We start from the raw sequence: 21,790 nt of genomic DNA on the forward strand, positions 1-21,790 counted from the left end.
AGCTTACAGTCTCTGCCGTAATGGCTAAATATAAGTAACATATGGCCACAACCTTCATGGTCTGATACTTTCATTTCTGTAAAGGTAAATAAAGCGTCGTGATTAGACTCAGGATGCAGCCAGGGACTAGTTTCTTTCCAAACAGCAGCAGGCTGTCCCCAAATTGTTGGGATGCTCCCAGGTAATCTAGACATGCTTTTCAAAAATCTGTTGACAATGCAACTTGAGTAAAACCATCTTTGGCTGACTTAACTTTTCTTCAATCAACAGGTAGGAGATCAAATCATTGAAATCAATGGGGAAAGCACAAGGGACATGACGCACACCAGAGCCATAGAACTCATCAAATCCGGAGGAAGACGAGTGAGGCTGCTGCTCAAGAGAGGCACGGGACAGGTCCCAGAATATGGTGCGTTTCACGTTTTCATTCACCCTTTTGCTCTTTTTTCTGTGAACCATAAATGCCTATGCTTATTTATAAAACTATATCCATTCTCTATTCCTACCTAAATATATATTTAGCTATCAATAGGTATATATATATACACATATATATATATAGGCACATACAAATATGTATGTTTAAGCCCAAGAAATAAATGTGTGTGAACAATTTCTGTTGCTCCCTCCATTCGGGAATGTTTAAAATATGAAATATAATACCTTTCAGGGCATCTCTGAGTGTGCAAGGAGATCTAGCACCACCAAAATATTAGAACTTTTATAATTTGACTGATAGTCTGCTGTTCATTTGAGTACACAGTAATTTATCACTTATTTCCTAACATTGCTTGTGCATCAGACTACCTCAAAGGATGCATAACTGGGGCCATGGACAAGCAACGTATCTTCAGGGTGTGAAGTTTAAAATGTAAACTTCAGTTCATGCAATGATTGCATTTCTTGGCATTTAGGAATTATTCTGAAAATTCACTCCTATGTTGTGTTTCTATATGCTTTTGTGGAAGGCTTTAAAGCACATTTTGATTCACAGATTTGCCTTCAAACATCTTTAAAGTTGTTGTTTCTAGAAGCCCATTACAGACACCACTGACAGCATAGCTCTAGTATCAGAAACAGCTGGGTGGTCATTACATGAAAAGCACCAAAACCTGCGGAGGTCTTGAAAAATAATGTCAGTGAGTGACAGAAATAGATAAGCTACAGACATGTCAGACTAGTGCAGATAATACTTGTTCAGATTAGGGAAACGAGCTAACTGCCGACCTGAATAATGAGCTCAAAGTTGATAGAGATAAATTGACTCACTAACATCCTTCTATTCCCTACCACCCTCAAAAAATTCTGAAAAATACTTTTTCATTTCAGATTATTCTTTTTGCATACATTGTCTAAATAACTGACTAATATCTCCTTACTTAGCAGGGTAGATCTATATCCTGAGTTCAATTGAAATAGCTAAACTCAAAGGCCCTTAAATGCATTATGTTTCCAGCATCTTATGCATCCCTCAAAGCCTACAAAGAGAGCTTGCAAGCCCTCACAGTGAGTCAAAAAGCATTCAGAAGTTTCTGTAGGGCTGGCTCTATGCTCAAGGAAATATTTCATCCCAGATTCCCACCCTTAATGCTTGGATCTAAGAAAATATTTTTAAATATATATGTTATCAATAAGCACAGGTATTATCCTGCTAAAACGTACCAGCATTAATCCCTTTGTAAAGAATCTGAACTCGGAATAGAATAACCTTTTGCACTCTCAAGCATTGACTGATTCAGTAATATCAAAGTGACCTGTGAAATTTTATCACTTCTAAAACATACCAGCTTTAACGGTATGCTTCACTCCACGATGAGACCTGAATATTATCTATACCCAGACATTTTCATAGAGTTAATATTGTTCTAAAAAGTTTATCTTTAAAAAGTGAATCTAACCAGCATGACTATCCTGATCTCTTTTCATTTTTCTGTAGAGTCTACACTTTCTCACTTGGTCTACACTTTCTCAGCTTCCACCACATCAGCTGCTTGTCTGTAGGGAGCAGGTAGAACATACTACTGATCAACCTGAGGCATAACTCAGACTGTAATGCACAAATATGAAGCCACCTCAAACTACCATGAAGAAGTAGAAACACTTTTTTGAACAAGACAAAAATTCAAGATCATGTCAACATTATTTCATTAATTCTTAACGTCACCTAAAAATATATGGTTACCGTGAAATTCTCAAATTAACCAAAGTATCTGGGCACACCTTTTTTTTTTTTGGAGATCTCTGTTGTTGCCCAGACTGGAGTGGAGTGGTGTGATCTCAGCCCACTGCAACCTCCGCTAACCAGGTTCAAGCCATTCTTCAGCCTCAGCCTCCCAAGAAGCTGAGAATACAGGCGTGAGCCACCAATGTCCAGCTAATTTTTTTGTGTTTTTGTAGAGATGGGGTTTCACCATGTTGCCCAGACTGGTCTCAAACTCCTGAGCTTCAAATCAATCCACCTTCCTCGGCCTCCCAAAGTGCAAAGATTATAAGCATGAGCCACTGCACCTGGCCTGGGCACACTTTTGAGTGGCCAGTCAACACTGTTAACTGCTGTAGCAGTATCACAGAATTTCTTCTAAATATAATCCTCTAAAGTGTAACATTAAATGATACTTTTTAGTAATATTAGCACTTTTCTGCTACTTCTGATATTAAATAGAGATGGATTTTGACTGCAAAATAACTTTAGATATGATGTCACACAAGAAAGAACTTATAGCATAGAGCAATCTCCTTTAGGGAAGTAAAAGAGTAGTCATCAAGTAGGCAAACATTAGTTCTCTGGGAAAATCTAAGCTTCAAGATGCGTGGTTAGGCAAAAGAAACCAAGATTAAGGATCATAGCATCTTTGAGGATAATGTCCATCAAGTGATATTTCTGGAATTTCAAAGGACTGATGGGTAGGGAGTTGGGGTCCAAAAGCCCCCAAGACCACCTCCACATTTAGAGATTTTCTGGGAGGCCTCCTGGGCACAGAATATAATTGTGCTCATAGCTAAGATTTGTTACAGCCATATAGTGAAGATACATAGTGGGCTTATAAGGGAAAAGACACAGGTGGGGTCTGGAGGAATCCACGCGGGCTTCCTTATGCTCCCTCTCTCGCGCTCAAGGTGTCACCAAGAACACTCTTTCCATCCAGCAACAAAAATGCAGCAATATATGTGTGACATTGCTGCTCAGGAAAATTCCCTGGAGACTCAGTGCCCAAGGTTTTCACTAGGGCTGGTGATACAGGCACCCTCTGCCTAGCACGTACCACACTTCCAGACTCCCAGACGCAAAGCAGCCAATACAAACCAAATCGATTGTATAAACAGTGCAGATACAGTGAGACACTCTTATAATTTACCAAAAGGTTTACATTAGCTTAGAGGATGATTTACCAGTCATATTTCCAGCAGCAGCCAATGGCCACCCTCGAAAGCAGGCCTTTCTAAGGAGAGCAGTCTCAGGCCTGTTGTTAACCTTTTCTGCTCCAGAAGCAAGCCAGAGAAGTGGCCACATCTATGAACTATGTAAGTGAGTGCAACATACAGGGAGTGCCCACAGATGAGGAACACAATTCCTCCAGCATCAAATAGACTATATCATGAAACAGAATTGCTTGTCTTCTTTCACCAACTTGATGCTTCTGTTTAAAAAAAGAATTTTTTTTTTTTTGGTCCAAGATAAACTAGAGTATACTTTAATTCTCAAGCAGCAGAATTGGTAACAGCAAAATAATAACAAAAGGAAGTGCTTATGGAAAAATAAAATTAAGTACTTGAGTTTACCAGTAGATATAGCCTAGAATATAATCCTACATTTTCCTAATGCACCCTAATCATGGGAAAATGGATTTTTTTTTTTTTGGAAAACCACTCCCTGTGGAAGGATTTCAATGAGTCCTTCCTTTTATACCCCTATGATTCAAAATTCAGGACAGCTTTGAAGCAAGAGCCTTATCTGGACTTCTGGACACGTCAAGAAAAAGATGGTTTCAGTCAACAGAAATACAAAACTCTCGCTCTGAGTTCTTAAAGTGATCTGTGACTGAGAGATAAGCGTAGGTACGACTGAAAAAATACCAAAAGCAATCTGTCATATCATTGACTAAACAAAATCAGTGTGACTCCAAGTGAGCTGGAGGAAGGAATAAACATGCTGCAAATATGTCATCTCTAATTACCCAGAGACTAAATGTCAGGTGACACCTCAGCCAACTCAGAGGCAGAAATCAACAAATGCCGCCCCGAAAGTAGTGGCTGCACAGAAGCTGTCGAGCAGCTGCAATGGGAGTCGGAAAATGATGAGGGCTTTGAAGGAGGAGCTGCTTTCATAGTTAAGTCCTTGAAAGACAAGCTCAGGAGATAGATACTTCAATTCCACTCCAGTCCTCAGGAGAAGAATTTGTTGATTGTAAACTCAGTGGGAAGCGTGAGTTCTCCTCCCCTGATACACATCTCAATGTCATACTGAGAAGAGAATCAAAAGATGATACATCCAAAGCAGTGTCCTCCTTCACCCTGGTTATTGCTATTCAAATGAAATCCACAAAGGTTAAGAGAAAAGGAAGTATGCATCATGGTTGTAAAACTGCACAGGAATAAATTATACAGATTAGCTACCTGCCTTGAAATGAAGGCATCCTTCATTAGCATTCAAGGAGTAGAACACGAACATACACTTGATTTATCAACTGAGCCACAGAGTCAGGGCCAAGGTAAATAAAGGTACCGCTGGATGAAAAAAGAAATCCCAACATAAGCAATTCAGACCAAAGTGGAGCCTTTCCCTTGGTAATGTCTACTGTTCAAAGTTAATCAGAATAAAGCAAAATAAAATAGAAGCATGCTTTTTAGTCTGGGTTGATGCTTTGGCCTGTTTATTCTCTTAAAAAGCCACAGAGCAGGGCTTTATGAATAGAACACTGAAGAGAGTCCAATTGTAAGTGGGAGTCTGAGTGGTCTTAGGAGGCCAAGCAGGGTTAAAAAGGATGAGGCAGGGGGGCCGGGCGCGGTGGCTCACGCCTGTAATCCCAGCACTTTGGGAGGTTGAGGTGGGTGGATCCCGAGGTCAAGAGATCAAGACCATCTTGGTCAACATGGTGAAACCCTATCTCTACTAAAAATACAAAAAAATTAGCTGGGCGTGATGGTGCGTGCCCGTAATCCCAGCTACTCGGAAGGTTGAGGCAGGAGAATTGCCTGAACCCAGGAGGCGGAGGTTGCGGTGAGCCAAGATCGCGCCATTGCACTCCAGCCTGGGTAACAAGAGTGAAACTCCATCTCAAAAAAAAAAAAAAAAAAAGGATGAAGCAGAAATCTCACAATGAAAACGGCCCAGTGACAACTAACACCACACCATATATGCCCATATGAAGGGGAAGAAACCGCCAGTTGGTGAATTATACTTCTGCCTATGCCTTTGTTTTCAGAGTTAATCATATCTTTAATATAATAGGTTTTGTCTTGATTACAAGCACTTGGTAAATGAAATTGTGTACATTTTGTAGGTATAATAAAACTGCACTAATTGGAGAAACAGATTGATCTGAGCTAGTGACTATAGCTAAAGAAATGAATGGGCCAAACAGTTGTTTAGTTAAAAGTCTTCCTTTAATCAGTAAGTTAAGATGACTTACAACAATTATATTAGAGCAGAGGTGAAGCAGTACTGGCCTCTATGTAGATAAAAATAAGTCATGGTCATTTGTTTATTCTTCTTTAAGAATATGTACTGCCAGCTGGGCACTGTGGCTCACACTTGCAATCCCAACACTTTGGGAGGCCAAGGCAGAAGGACTGCTTGAGCCTAGGAGTTCAAGACCACATAAGGCAACATAGGGAGACCATCTCTTAAAAAAAAAAAAAAAAAAACAGCCAAGCATGGTATCATGCACCTGTGGTCCCAGCTACTCAGGAGGATCACTTGAGTACAGGAGGTTGAAAATGCAATGAGCCATGATCGTGCCACTGAACACTAGCCTGGGCAAAAGGGCAAGACCCCATCTCAAAAGAAAGAAAAAATATTGCCAAGTAAACATTATAAGTACACCATATTAATCTTTTTTGCCATGATCTGCTGAGTACATCCTTTCTTCCCTCTAATGATACAAATATCAACTCCAGACAACATACTCCTACCAAGTACTCTATACAGAACAAATCTTGTAATTAATAGTATTCATTGACATAATTAACATTTGCTCAACTAAGCCAGATTTACTGAACACCTACTATGTGCAGCACACTTTGCAGTCACTAAAGGTAAAATATAGTTCTGGTCCTCAGTGAGCTGACACTGATAATGAAGAAATGTGTTTTCAGCAGAGTAGTGTTTTCAGCAGACTCATAAAAAGGTCTCAAAGGATCTTCTCTCATGAAAAACATTTAAATAGGTTTTATTAATTATCTGTAGAATTAAACAAGTCCTTCTAGAGTGTTAAGAATCCTTGAAGAGCACTTGGCTTCTTCAGTTTAAGAATTTCCTTTATAATATTTGTACTAATAATTCGTGATTTTTCTGAAGAAAGGACTTGTGGGGAAATCTCTACTTAGACCTTGTCTGAATTATTCTAAATTCTAATTTAATGAGCCAAAACTTTTATCTATTAAATTTACTCTTCCCCACCTGTGGCCGTCAGCCACTTCTGGGAGCCTAGACGTGTTACTTCGCATCCTGGGGCTGTCTTGGTGTGCTGATGTGTCCCCTTAATAAAAGACAAAGGAGGGTCATCATTGCCCTAAGCTCTTCTTCAGAGAGCACGTTGATGGAAGCTATAAGTGGCTCCATAGCCTTGGCACTAATTCATCTGCATTCTTAATAGGGCAAAAGGTGGCTTGCTACAATAATAAATTCTGAAATTTAATTTCAGCTTCTGACATTCATGGGTGAGCGTATCTTCCTTTTCCATGAAAGGTTTTACAAATCACTCAAGAACACCTTCCACTGAGTAATAGAAAATGATAAAGCACCTAGGGAAGGGGACAGAATGTCTGGCAGAACCCTGGGTTACATCATACAGAGAATAGGGTTCTTCTTACCTAAAGGCTCAGGGTGCTCTCTACAGCATAGAGGCAATCCTCTAGCCACACAACCTGCAATAAATAAGTTCCTGTTTCACGGATCCAGAGAAGGGGCTTTTTTTTTCTTTTTTGCTGGGGGACAGGGTCTTGCTCTGTTGCCCAGGCTGGAGTGCAGTGGCACCATCTCAGCTCACTGCAAACTCCTCCTCCCAGGTTCAAATAATCCTCCTGCCTCTGCCTCAGCCTCCCAAGTAGCTGGGATTACAGGCATGCACCACCACACCTAGCTAAGTTTTTTGTATTTTTAGTAGAGATGGGGTTTCACCATGTTAGCCAGGCTGGTCTCAAACTCCTGACTTCAGGTGATCTACCTCCCAAAGATATGGGATTACAGGCATAAGCCACCATGCCCAGCCAAGGGCTTTCTTAAAGAACACAACACTGAAATTATTTTTCCCCAATGCTCAGCCAAAACCTCATTTGTTATTGCAAGTGATTTTAGGATGAGGATGAAATCACATTTCATCCCATTGTTCTATTGCAAACCATGGACTATAATGGTATTCCTTCTTTGTTACATACTTTTACATAATTTGCAACATGCATTTTTCTTGTTAAGGATATTTGTGCCCTGCCCACAACCTGCAAGTCCTAACTTGTTAGATATTTAAGACTCTGATAAAATATATTAGACTGGGCCAGGTGCAGTGGCTCATGCCCGTAATCCCAGCACTTTGGGAGGCCAAGGTGGGTGCATCACCTGAGGTCAGGAGTCGAAACCAGCCTGGCCAACATGGTGAAACCCCATCTCTACTAAAAATACGAAAATCAGCCTGGTGTGATAGTGCATGCCTGTAATCCCAGCTACTCAGGAGGCTGAGGCAGAAGAATGACTTGAACCCAGGAGGCAGTGATTGCAGAGAGCAAAGATGGCACCACTGCATGCCAATCTGGGTGACAGAGTGAGACACCGTCTCAAAATATATATATTAGACCATATGCTGAGCAAGAAATCTACCAAGAAGAGTCCGTTTAGCTCTTAAGGTCCAGCCTTCCTCAATTCCCAAACACTTAAGTTGTGGAGGAGATGAGTGAATAAAGAGGTATCTTTCCCAAACCCTATCAAGAAGAGCACCCATATACATCCTGGAAAACCTGAAGATTCCAGCTCCTCCAGTAACCCATCATGAAAGGTCATATTTCAGGATCTAATAGGAACATTCCCTTCCTTGCCCCAACACAAAGCTGAGCTCTCCCACAAAAGGGCTGTTTTCCCTAAAAGTCCATGAGAAAAGGCAGCTTTCTTAGTGGAAACATTGCTGAATACTGTAAGACCATTGGAGCAGACCGTAAAGAAGTCATTAATTCCTGACACAATGGGAGATTATGGGGTGAGGAGTGGAGATTAAGGATCAAGGGATAAGATCAAATATGGAAACAGAAAATCCTAAGATGCAGAAGAGGAGAAAAAGTAACACTTCTTTAAGAGGAGTCAGAAGTCTCTCTCTCTCTCTCTCTCTCTCTCTCTCTCTCTCTCTCCCCCCCTCCGTCACACACACACACACACACACACACACAGAGTCTTAGAGAAATGATTCAGCCTTTGAAATACACAGATGCCTGTATTCCCTCTCGCTCTTCCATACCCTCTAGAGATTCTGACTGAGTCACTTCAGTCCAGGACTCTACATTTTTTCAATATTAATACCATTTCAGGGAATTCAGGGAATATCATGTCCTGGAAATTGCCAGATGTATCTGCCGTAGCTCTTGTAAAGGCCAGGCCCGCCAACATTTCTACTTCTTGTTGCCCTCTTTCTGTCCATGACCTCCCACTATTTGAGTGTGCCCCATCCCTTCAGCCTCTGCCCATCAAGTCTGAATTGCTCACCATTCTATGACTTCTCAGCCCTTGAAATTTAGAAATAGAAAAGAAACTAGAGTTTCCCATTGTCCTTCCATTTCCCATAACATGCTTTTTTGACAATCTGAGCTTTGCTTCTGCTCTCCTCACTACGGAGAGTCTGGCTCTGTGGTTCACAACATGAGAATGTTGATTCCAGAAAGGCCTTCAAACCTCTCAACTGGACCCATTACAAAATTGGTGCTACAAGCCAAAGCTGTTTTCTCCAGTCCAATTTTCTCGTCTTGAAATAGGAACATTACAGAAAAGGTGTTGATCTTAAGGAGTTTAATAACAAAACCCAGCTGCTCAAAGTACAGTCCAGTATCTTAAGACAAATTCCATGGTAGGTCCAACCAACTCCCATAACCAGCAAGGGTCAGTCTCCAAAGCATCATGTCAGCCAGGCCCATGCCTCCTACTCTGTCCTGGTTTCCCCTAGTCAAATAACTCAAGCTTTCATTTTTTAACTATAGTACTCTAAACCCCTTATTTCTAGTGGAAGAAACAGTGAGTCCATAAGGCCAGCTTTTTGAAGACTTGATTTTTTTAGAGCAGTTTTAGGTTCACAGCATATTTGAGAGAAAGGCACAGAGATTTCCCTTATACTCCCTGCCCCAATTCATGCATAGCCACCCCCATGATCAGCACCCCCACCAGAGTGTGCCTTTGTTACAACTGAGGAACCTACATTGGCACATTGTTATCACTCAGAGTCCACAGTTGACACTAGGGTTCAGTCTTAGTGTTGTACATCAGAGGTCCCCAACCCCTGGGCTGCAGATTGTGACTGGTCCATGGCCTGTTAAAAGCCAGGCCACACAGCAGGAGGTGAGCAATGGGTGAGTGAGCGTTACTGCCTGAGCTCCACCTCCTATCAGATCGGTGGCAGCATTCTTACAGGAGCGCAAACCCTACTGTGAACGGCACATGCGAGGGATCTGGGTTGCCTACTTCTTGTGAGAATCTAAGACCTGATGATCTGAGGTATAACAGTTTCATCCTGAAACCATCCTCTGACTCCAACCTGGTCTGCGGAAAAACTGTCTTCCATGAAACCGGTCCCTGGTGTCCAAAATTTTGGAGACCACTGAGTCTCCATTCTACAGGTGTAGACAGATTTATAATGATATGTGTCTACCACTGTAGTATCATACAGAGTAGTCTCACTGCCCTAAAAATCCTCTGTGCTCCACCTATTCATCCATTCCCTCCACACTCACCCCTGGCAACCAACAACCATCTTATTGTCTCTATGTTTTTTAACTGTAAGTCCATATTTTTGTTATTCACAACTGCCTTCAACCTTGCTCAAAGTTAGGATTGCCCCCATGTCCTGTTCTGATAAGAACTCCCAATATTTAACCATAGACCTTCAGTCAGGATCAGAAATAAAATCATATAATGCCTTACTCCAGGCTTGAATGGTATGCTCTAACTGCAACAAAATCTCTAAACTTCATAATCATACATTCATCATGTTTGGATTCAAGATTTAAAAAAAAAGAACAACAATTGCACATTTAGCCCAGACTAAATAGCTTTTAACTATAAAGTGGCTCCAACATTTGCTTTCAAAATAACCAGCTTTTACAGTTCTGTAGCAAGGTCTCCGGTCTGTTCAACGTACTCTCCAGCAGTGACCCTGGCCTTACCGGGATCCTGGGTGTAGGATTGGACACATGCACTCATAATGTATGTGTTATTATGCCTAGCACAGAATGCAACTGTTTCTCACATCTCACTTCAGTTTCTACTCCAGCCTTCACACCAATTTATTTCCACCATGTTCTGGGCCCTTTTGTTTGACCTTCTGGGCATGAGGTCTCCTAGCACATGTATCTTCCGAGACCAGCAAAGGCCATGTTTAAAACCAAATAAGAGCCTTCTCTGTGTGACACTGAAACAGCTTGATCATTTTCATACAAAATGACTTGCATCTTGGCAGGGCTAAGTGGTAAACTCAATTAATAAATCCCGAAATTTAATTTCTGCTTCTGACATTCATTGTTAAGCATGTCTTCCTTACCACGCAGAGGTTCTACTTTCCGATCAACCTCGAGGTGTTAGGGCTCCCCCTGTGATCTCCCTTTCCTCAGACACATGATGCTAAAAAAAAGTCCCCTGTGGCAAAACCCAAAATTGATGTGGAGTGCAATTCCATTCTGCACACAGCACCACGTGTGCAGCAAGGTAGGCATGTAGATGGGGAGAATCAGTGTTTACTGCAAACAGGAAATCAGGCCTCAGAACATCCAAGCTGCATGGAGTAAGTTCTTCTGATCACATTAACCTCCGATGAGCACATCCCCCTCATCCCACCCTGAGCAGAGCTGAGAGAACACAGGCACTGCCAGGAGCAACTGTTGCCTCCTCTAGGGGCCTGTCTCTTGAAGATTATTAATCTAGATATTCCAGAATTTCTAGTACTCATTTTTGTGTAGGCAGAAAACTGCAGTTCATCACCTGAGCTAGATATAGACCAAGACCACCACGAAGAGGTTGGTTCCAAAGCACAGCTCACAGCAGGTGAGTACAGTGGAACAGAACAAGCAAAACAATGCTGCATTTTTTTTCAGCTTTATTTTCTCCCAGAAAGCAATTATATCCAGCAAGTTAACTATGATTTTATTTTATTTATTTATTTATTTATTTATTTATTTTGAGGCAGAGTCTCGCTCTGATGCCCAGGCTAGAGTGTTGTGGTACCATCTCCACTTACTGCAATGTCTGCCTCCTGGGTTCAAGCGATTCTCCTGCCTCGGCCTCTTGAGTAGATGGGACTACAGGCGTGCACCAACCTGCCCAGCTTTAATATTTTTAGCAGAGACAGGTTTTCACCATGTTGGCCAGGCTAGTCTTGAACTCCTGATCTCACATGATCCACCCACCTTGGCCTCCCAAAGTGCTGGGATTATAGGCATGAGCCACTGTGCCCAGCCATGAACTTTGAATTTAATAAGCAAAGTTTTAGTGGTAAGGGGAACTATATGAATTTATGAGATTAAAGAAAATATAAACATGGGAACACTATGTATTTTTATATTCCTTTTAAAATTTAGAAACGATTACTGTGACTGATTCTCAAATGACAGTTGATATCACTAAAACACATTATTATTAGAAAAGCCTGTAAGAATTTAGATATTACTGTTTCAAAGTTTATTAACATTTGTGCCTCCATTAAAGCACCTCAGGATGCCCTCAATATTTTGGGAAAAGTCTACTTTTGAAATACACATATAGCTCAGTCTTCCACTAATTTCACTTGCTGCATGCTTGATAGGGTTAGCTTTACTTAAAGTCTTTATTCTTACTGCCTAGATAATTTTTATTCAACTTCTCTAAACATACTAAGCAATCTTGATTCTAACAGTAATAATATATCTTTGTTACTGGTTCTGTTAATTCTAATGATTGGTCCTAGGCTGTTCCTCCCCTTCCTTTAGGAATGGTTCCTTCCAGTCTCTCCATGTGCATGAAAAGTGACAAGCATGGGTCCCCATATTTCTACTTATTGGGCCACCCTAAAGACACGGTTTGTAAAATCTGCATGAATATTATCTTTCTCTAATGAGCCTTGGTTTTGCATATGTTTTTAACTGATGTATAATGCTTTCTCTTTCATAGTAGTTTGTCTAATCATTTCTAGAGTTCTGGAATATATGTATAGCTGAGACCTTACGAGTGTTAAGGATAGAGTTTGCAGATTCATGAAAATTTGAGATGCACTGCATTCTAGCAGGGGCCAGCCTAGAATGACCACAGCAGGAAGGAAGGAGGTAGAGAACAGCAGAGCAGTGCTGGCAGCGTTCCACCCCACACACTACAAAGCATCCTCCCTGGGATTCAGTGCAAATCACTAAGTTTGTTTCCTCTCAACCCAAGTATAGACAGCTGCAACCTAAGCTGTCCTTTCTGCATCTAACAGAAAGAGAGCCACAGTTGCCAGACCTTCTAGCCCTAGAAACTCCAAACTCCACCTGACATCATGGGTATTTCCCAGCCTGCTTTGTGGCAGTTATCCAATCAGGACTAGATCCTATCACCTTCCTTCCTCCATACCCAGTGATGCACCAAGTTTAAAGGAAAAAAAAAACTTTTTAAGGGCTCATTAGTGACCTTTTTTTAAAGTAGTCATAACTTTATATCAAGTTAATATTCACTACTGTTTCAAAAGGAATATTCTCAAGTGTTGGCTATATTTTAGCCTTGGTAAAAAATCTCAAGGAAAGAAAATGTAACCCATATTTTTTTTAAAAAGCCAAATGTAGATGATCTCCTTGCAACTATGGAGCAACTTTTTACCCCTCAAATACATTCCTAGAGCAGCCCACACTTCACTGTCACATTCTACAGTGGCATGTGGCTACTGCCACAATTTAATTGGACTGGGATTTTATATGTCACTTTGGCTTTTTAGCAGAAACTGTACTCATGCTCAGTCTCCGTAGTTAGCCATAGAAGTATAAATCAAACTGACACACTTCTCAATTCTGGTTCAATTCTGTCCCATTCACACTGTCACAGCCATGGCTCAGCATCTCTCCACCAAAATCTTTAAACTAGCTCTCTGAATTTTTTCTGAAATATATTTTCCAATTGTTAATGTCCCTGCTGATTACCATCCAGGACTGGCTAGAATTTAACATGAAAGACAATATTATTCATTAAATTATTTAATTGGCTTACTATTAAACTTTTCTTTTCATAAAGTTTCATGCTGACATAAATACAACACACACACACACACACAAAACCATCACAGTCATTCCTTGAAGCTAACTATAAAAACAAGTTTTAAATGTATAATTTCTCCAAAGTGTATCTCTCAAAAGGTAACTTACTGATCAGGGGAAAATGAAGTACCTAAGTTAGGGCATAAAGGAGAAAGTTGCCATGTACTAGAAAAGGATAAAGCCATGGAGTAATTATTGGGGAAATCTAGTCCAATGACGATAGGTTAAGGAAGGATAGATTTCCATTTCTGATAAAAGAAAGGTCTATGCTTGCCGTATAATTTACTTTAACTAGTCTGTAATCTATGGGGATGAGAAGGCCTGAGTCAATTCACCAGAGTCCTTTACTTTAAGAGAGAGAGAGGGGGCTCTTTGTGGTTTCAGTTCAGTTCCATAAGCATCTATCAAGTGCCACCTGTGACCCTGGCATGTTGCTCATTGCTAGGGCTATAAAGATTAATAAAAAAGACTCTGCCATGTACATTCATAAGCTAGTAGGGAAGACAGGGAGACAATAACACAATGGGGCAAGATAAATAGTATCAGTAAAGGGTGATCAGAACCCAAAGGGGCAGTGAACTAAATCTGCTTAGCAGAATTGTAGAAAATCCTAACCAAGTGGTAAAAATTTTAGCTGGGCATTGCTTTCACCAGAGTGGGGGAAAAGATAAGGCTGTTTGTTTCCAAGCAAAGGAAATGGTCCAAGCAAAGTCAGAGAGATGTGTTCAGAACAGCTATTACATAGGCTAAATGGGAAAGGGGGATGGCCAAAATGAAAGAGGAGTCCTTTAAAAAAAAGCCTTCAGGCTGGGCACGGTGGCTGACGCCTGTAATCCCAACATTTTGGGAGGCCAAGGCAGGAGGATTGCTTGAGGCAAAGAGATTGAGACCAGCCTGGGCAACATAGCAAGACCCTATCTGTACACAAAAGAATTTTAAATTAGCCAGGTGTGTGGGCACGTGCCTGTAGTCCCAGCTACTTGGGAAACACAGACAAGAGGATTTCTTGAGCCCAGGAGTTTGAGGCTGCAATGAGCTATGATTATGTCACTGTAGTCCAAGCTGGGTAACAGAGTAAGACCCTATCTCTAAAAAAAAAAAAAAAAAGGAAATTGCCTTCTATCCCAAGAAAAGGAATCTGAGGTTTTTATAATCAGATGTCACCAAAAACACCTTTATTTGGAAATATACCTCAGCAGTATTTAAGATGGGCTTTATAGAAAAATGCAGGCAGTTAAAATATATTGCAGAAGTTGAGGCAATTGATGTGAGGGCCGGAATGACAAAAGTGTGGTGGAAATAGCACATTGGGCTTAGATATTGGGGATACTTCAGTCATTTCATTGAGGAAAGTAAAGAGGGTTGGTAAATAATGAATGCGAAGAACAGGATCAGTCAGGGGAAAGGAGGACTGTGGCCTGGGGCTGGGTGGAAGATGATGCCAGGATGCTAACAGGAAACACAGGTGAAGGGGCAGCTTAAGCAGAAGAATGATGAGGTTGGTTTGGGACTTGTTGAGTTTCAGAGGCCCGAGAGACACTTAAGTGAGGAAACCCAGAAATAGGGCACTTAGATGAGGCACTCAGGAGCTGGAGCTGCAGCATTTGAGGAGTCCTAGAGAGGAAATGGAGTCTTAAGTGGGGCTGAGCTCTCCCAGAGAGCACCCACTGTGTACAGAGAGAGGAGCATCAGATGACACAGCCCCATTGGACTGGGAAGTAAGAGAAGTTGGTGAAGAAAATCAGGAGACGGCAATCTCAGAGGCAGGAAGAGAAGCAATTTGGAAGCCAGAGAGGGTGGTGCTTCAAAAAGAATGACCCATTTTCTAGATGAAAAAGTGGTTGCATCGCCCAGAGATAGGCTGGGAAGCAAGTTAGAAAAGAAGGGAGAGTGGAGATAATGGGCACAGTGCCAGGCAGACAGCACGCAAGAATGATGGCTTTGTGTGGATTGTGGGTGGGAAGTGGCCTTCATCCTACTCCATGGATCTCTCTGTAGGCCCTCCCCACACGCCTCCCACATTCTGAGCCACTCTGGGAACCCACCCAGTGTGGACATCCACCAGGAGTAACTAGAGCTCCTACTTAGCTCCAGCCATGGGGGCCCAGGCCCTGGTGTTTCTGGTTTGTTTTTTCAGAGGGCAGAGGTGGTCAGAGTGCAGAGGTGAGTAAGACACCACCTCTATGCCAAAGTAACTCTCTATATGGGGAATGCTTAAGGAACATGGGGTACTTGTAAGTTTATCAATAAAAAAAAAAAAATTATACTCTTGTTGAAATCATTTATTGGGTTCCTTTCCCAGCTTGACATATAAGGTATTCTGGAAACAGGCATACCCTCTTCCCAATTTCTCTTTTCCTGTGACATACTGCATTTTGAAATCTGAATTTATCAAGACACCAGTGACAAAGTCCCCTCAAACATCACCAGTTTCACTATGGTAATGAAATCTAATGACAGATTCAACCCTTCAGCCCCTTGGGACTCCCTGAAACAGCTAACACTGTTAGTCAGTGTGTTCGCTGGATTTTCTCTTACCTGTTCGATTGCTCCTCTGGGGTCTTCAGATCTGATCTCTTTCCGCCCATAACAGCCTTCCCACCCTCTCCTTCAGGATCTCTCCTGCTGTCATGGTTCCACGTGTCCCTACTGTGCAGAGGACTCTTGTGTCTGTTTGCCACCCCACCTACATTCCACAGCTTCATCCCAAGACTTCAAACTGCCTGCTAGACAATTCTACCCAGATATCCTGCATTTATGCATTCCAAATTGTATTCACGACCTTCCCTCCCAAAATATTCCTCCTCTTGAATCACCTATTAGTTAAGGGACCATCAACCTTCCTAGTTGTCCAGCTCAAAACCATCTTGGCTGGCTTCCCCACTCTGTGTGTGTGGTGGCGGGGGAGGGGGGGCGGGGGGCAGGGCAGCATATATACACAACTAGTCCCCAGGTGTGAGCGTATTTCTTTCATTTCCCACATCAGCCCTCTCGTCCATTCCCATTGCCATTCAGTCCCAGTTCAGGCCCACTCCCCCGGATTAAACAGCCTTTACCTGTTTGCCCTGCTGCTATACTGCTATGGTATATCTTCCCTGCTTATTGATAAAAAACAAACAAACAAACCCTTTTTTTGAGATAGTCTTTCTCTGTCACCCAGGCTGGAGTGCAGTGCCACAGTCTCAGCTCAGGGGAATCTCCACCTTCTGGGTTCAAGCAATTCCCACCTCAGCCCACCAAGTAGCTGGAATTACACGCATATGCCACTGCCCCTGGTTAATTGTTGTATTTGAGATGGGGTTTTACCATGTTGGCCAGGCTGGTCTCAAACTCCTGGCCTCAAGTCATCTCTGCCTGCTTTGGCCCACAGTAGTGCTGGGATTACAGGTATGAGCCACTGCACCCACCAGAAAACCCTTAAATACATCCCCAAGCCATCCGTGATTTGGCCCTATCCTGCTATTCACTCTGATCTCTTATCTCCCATAATGCCCGGTTACATAGGTGTGTTCCAGCTACACGGGACCTCTTGTCATTGCCCTGCATCCCCACCTTCAGGGTGGGGCACATGCTGTTCTCTTGGCTTAGAAAACCCTTTCCCCAAGTCTCGTCCCTCTTCAAGACCCAGGTCCAAAGCCTGCCTCCTCCATGAATCCTTTCCCAAGTCTGGCAATCAGAAGGGATCTCTGAGTCCTCTGAAGTCTCCTAGCCCTCATGCCTCTCTCCTTTTCTCTGTCACTCTCTGCTTTGCACCATAGTTATCAGTATCCACATACTTCCTCTCCTCTGTGGTATTCAAACTCCTTGAAGCCAGGAACCTAGGTTCTTAGTACAATGCGTAGCAGATTAAGGACAATGAGAAAAGACTGAATAAGTAAATCAATGGATGAATAAACATCTTGAAGTATCACGAGATCATCATTCTGACAGCAAATTCCAATGCAGGTCTTTGTTTAGATGGTTGTAGGAGCCACTGGATTGATGGCCCAAATGTCCACCAACACTCTCAACCTAATCCCAAAGTGGGTTTTTTTCCTTTTGTTTTGTTTTTTAAATAAATTCCTGCCTATCCACTTATTCTCATGTAATGTATGTTTTGGGTTAAGAGTTGAGTGGAGGAAACTGGCTAATTGAATGCTCCAGGTAGTTGCTTCTGGTTCATCTAAGTTTTATTGTTACTACAAAGTGTTTTTCCTCAAATTGTAGTTGTGACCTATATTGGCAGCACAAACTGTAGTTTCATATGCCAGAGTTGCTGCTGGGCTATAGAAATGTCACATCTAGCCCAGTCTCCTGGAGACACAGGTAACCAGGGCCTGTGGAACGAGAGCTAATGTCAGGGCTGTCTGAATGGGATTCTGTGCCTGCCTTTCTGCTGTGCAAAAGGGACCACCACAAAAATTCTCTAAGCCCCCTTCTAGTCTCTGGGTCTATACCAAGTTTAACCAAATTTGCCTCTTATATGTCAGCTATTGTTGGATGCTGTGGGGACTCCAGAAAAAAAAAAAAACATGTGCCATTGTACCTCCCTCAAGAACCTCTCCATCTTACTGAAAATACTTACTTAGAATAAGAGTACAAACTAGAATAAGGGAGTTTAAGGCAAGTGGCAGAACTAATGACCAAGAGGAAGGTAGTCTTGAGATACCCTTGAGGAGCCAGTGGGTTTTGGATGGGCTGAGAGAAGAGCAAAGGGCTCTACAACTTAAAATGAATGTAGGATATTGTCAGATGATTTTGAAGCTAGCCCTCAAATGATATGTCTAGAGCATAGGGTTCCTGTCAAAAGGCAAAGTCACGAGAGCTTTGAATGCTTGGAAGAGGCAGATATCTAGAAACTAATGGCAATGAGAAGGCACAGAATGTTGTCACGCATCACACCGACACTGCCAAAGAAGTGCTTTATGGGTGGTGGCAAACATTTCTGGAAAGGGTTTTTAATCCTGGGTACCCATTAGAATCGACGGTAGAATTTGTATTTGAAAAATATCCACAGAGGCTCCTCCCCAGACCAATTCGACCAGAATGGGGTGGGAAAGACTTGCAGGCAGAGGTGGGCTTCTGCTGTTAACATGCCCCAGGTCCTTACGATGAGCAGCCAGAGCTAAGAACCAGTGGACCAGAGGTAGATGAGATAAGCTACTAAGACAACCGAGGAGATGCAGGGATGGAATAATGAGGTACTGAAAACAGAAGTAAGATGCAGATGAGTTGGCAGTACCAAGAACCTTGAAAGAAGAATCAACAAAACCTGCTGAATGATGGTATATAGGGACTAAGAATTAAGGACTCAAAAAATATCCCCACGATAAAAACTAAGTATCTGAGAAAATGGCAGAGCCATCATCAGGAAAAAAAAAAACAGGAAAAATTCTAAAGTGATGCTATTAACTCAGTGTGACCTTTCAAGAATGACTTAATTTCTCCCGACCTCTGTCTATTCATCCATAAAATAGGGTTCAGTTATATGATGCCTTAGCTCCTTTTTAATGCTAACATGGAGAGCACTATGTATGAACTAATCTAAGGGTATAAAAAAACATGTGGCCAGGCGCTGTGGCTCACGCCTATAATCCCAGCGCTTTGGGAGGCCGAGGCAGGTGGGCCATTTAGGGTCAGGAGTTCAAAATCAGCCTGGCCAACATGGTGAAATTCCACCTCTATTAAAAATTAGCTGGGCATGGTGGCGCACACCTGTAATCTCAGCTACTCAGGAGGCTGAGGCAGGAGAATCAGTTGAGCCACTGGTGGGGCAGAGGTTGCAGTGAGCCGAGATGATCGTGCCACTGCACTCCAGCCTGGGTAACACAGCTAGACTCCATCTTAAGAAAGAAAAAGTGGATTTTAAGATGTATGTAAACATTCAAATAGTGATTCACAACAAGCAACTGCATCATAGTTGTGGCTTCAGCAGTTGAAACCAAAAGAGCAAATGGAGTCAGCAGGGAAGAGCATGGAGGGGAGGGAGGCTGGCAAAGGAGAGCAAGAACGCGGACATTCCCTCATTGCCAGCTCCAGATTCTGTGCCACCTTCTGACACATGAGCAGTGACACAGAGGTTCCTTTCCCTCATAATCCCCACTTTAATGGATAGACACAATCATTGTACTATGACCACTTGGAGCCGCTTTCATACACTGGGTTTTTCTGATGAAAGATCGTCTGATGTTAGCATAGTAGCTTCAAAAAGAGGACTTGGGCCTTTTTGCAAATCCTTATGAAAATTCACTACCACAAAAAAGCAAGCAGCAGGAATACTTAATGTCTCTTTTTATATTCAAGATGTTTCTCATACATATACATATATATGCATACACATATATATTTATACATATGTACATGTATAATGCCAGAGGGGAGAAAAATCTCTTCCAAGTGAAATATATCTCTTCAGTTGGCCTTTTCCATTATAGCCACCAATAGCTTATTACCCCTGGGCATACAGCAGTCATTATCTTCAGCTTGTTTTCAGAGTAAAATATCAGGTGATGCCCAGGCAAAAAAAAAAGTCTCACTGCTTACTCAGCATGTAAGTGAAATGCCGTTTGCCTTTAGGTGGTCAAATACAGTGAAACCATGTCCCAGTCTCTCTACATCTAAAGCCCCAAGGCATGTAAAAGCTCTGGCTAGAAACCCTAAATTGTGATATGGTTGTGAAAGACATACACAAATGACCAAGAAGCACAAGAAAAGATGTTCAGTATTGCCAATTATCAGGGAAATGCAATCAAAATCACGATGAGATATCACCTCACACCAGTGGACAGCAACTATTTAAACACACACACACACACACACACACATATGCCTGTAATCCCAGCACTTTGGGAGGCCGAGGCAGGTGGATCACCTGAGGTCAGGAGTTCAAGACCAGCCTGGCCAGCATGGTGAAATCCCATTTCTGCTAAAAATACAAAAAAATTAGCCAGGTATGATAGAGGGCACATGTAATCCCAGCTACTCAGGAGGCAGAGTTTATGGTGAGACGATATCGCACTACTGCACTCCAGCCTTCAACAGAGCAAAACTCCATTTCAAAAACAAAAATAAAAATACACAGAAAATAACAAGTGTTGGCAAGGATGTGAAGAAATTGGAACTCTTGTGTACTGTTTGTAGGATTGTAAGTATGGCCATTATGGAGGTTCTTCAAAAAATTAAATATGTCATTACCATATAATCTAACAATCCCACCTTTGGAGATTATGTGTGTATATATATATATACACACACATAAAAATATATGTATGCATATAAAATAGATATATATATCATATCCAAAAAAGGAAAAACAGGATTTCAAGGAGATATTTGCACATTCATGTTCATTGCACATTATTCACAATATTTACAATAACCAAGAGGTGGAGCAGCCTCAGCGTCCATCAGCACATGAATGGTTAAAGAAAATGTGGGAGGGATGTATGTGTGTGTGTCAGTGTGTGTGTGTACGCTATATACAATGGAATTTTTTTCTTCAACTTTTAAGTTTGGGGTACATGTGGAAGACGTGCAGGTTTGTTACCTAGGTAAACGTGTGCCATGGTGGTTTGCTGCATAGATCATCCTATCGCCTAGGTATTAAGCCCAGCATCCCTTAGCTGTTCTTCCTGATGTTCTCCCTCCCCCAACCCGCGACAGGCCACAGTGTGTGTTGTTCCCGCCACTATTTGTCCATGTGTTCTCATCATTCAGCTCCCACTTATAGTGAAAACATGTGGTGTTTGGTTTTCTGTTCCTGTGTTAGTTTGCTAAGGATAATGGCTTCCAGCTCCAACCATGTTTCCGCAAAGGACATGATCTTGTTCCTTTTTATGGCTGCGTAGTATTCCATGGTGTATATGTACCAAATTTTCTTTATCCAGTCTATCATTGATGGGCATTTAGGTTGATTCCATGTCTTTGCTATTATATATAGTGCTGTAATGAACATATGTATCCATGTATCTTTATAATAGAATGATTTATATTTCTTTGGGTATATACCCAGTAATGGGATTGCTGGGTCAAATGGTATTGCAATGGAATATTATTTAGCCTTAAAAAAGAAGGAAATCCTGTCATCTGCTACAAGTATGAACCTTGAGGACATTATGTGAAGTGAAATATGCCAGTCACAAAAAGATAAATCCTG

General features: G+C 41.9%; 1 protein-coding gene and 1 long non-coding RNA gene across 47 annotated transcripts in view; one reads left to right on the forward strand and one right to left on the reverse strand.

The window, feature by feature from the left end:
- MAGI2 (membrane associated guanylate kinase, WW and PDZ domain containing 2) overlaps positions 1 to 21,790 on the forward strand; it is a 1,508,583-nt gene that overhangs the window by 1,447,214 nt on the left and 39,579 nt on the right. For 29 of the 45 annotated variants that reach the window (XM_035254988.3, XM_035254996.3, XM_035254991.3 and 26 more), the window contains 2 exons: positions 271 to 409; positions 12,367 to 12,455. In XM_035254988.3, the coding sequence (XP_035110879.1) occupies positions 271 to 409; positions 12,367 to 12,455 (228 nt within the window). Of the gene's footprint in view, positions 1 to 270; positions 410 to 1,936; positions 4,837 to 12,344; positions 12,456 to 21,790 lie in introns of those variants that run through there. The other 16 variants (XM_035254993.3, XM_078343009.1, XM_078343010.1 and 13 more) reach the window with 3 other exon arrangements.
- The window catches only part of LOC144578385 (uncharacterized), a 285,723-nt gene that overhangs the window by 247,881 nt on the left and 16,052 nt on the right, over positions 1 to 21,790 (reverse strand). The window lies entirely within an intron of this gene.

The sequence above is a fragment of the Callithrix jacchus genome, chromosome 11, assembly GCF_049354715.1.
Source record: "Callithrix jacchus isolate 240 chromosome 11, calJac240_pri, whole genome shotgun sequence".
Taxonomy (NCBI): Eukaryota; Metazoa; Chordata; class Mammalia; order Primates; family Cebidae; genus Callithrix; species Callithrix jacchus.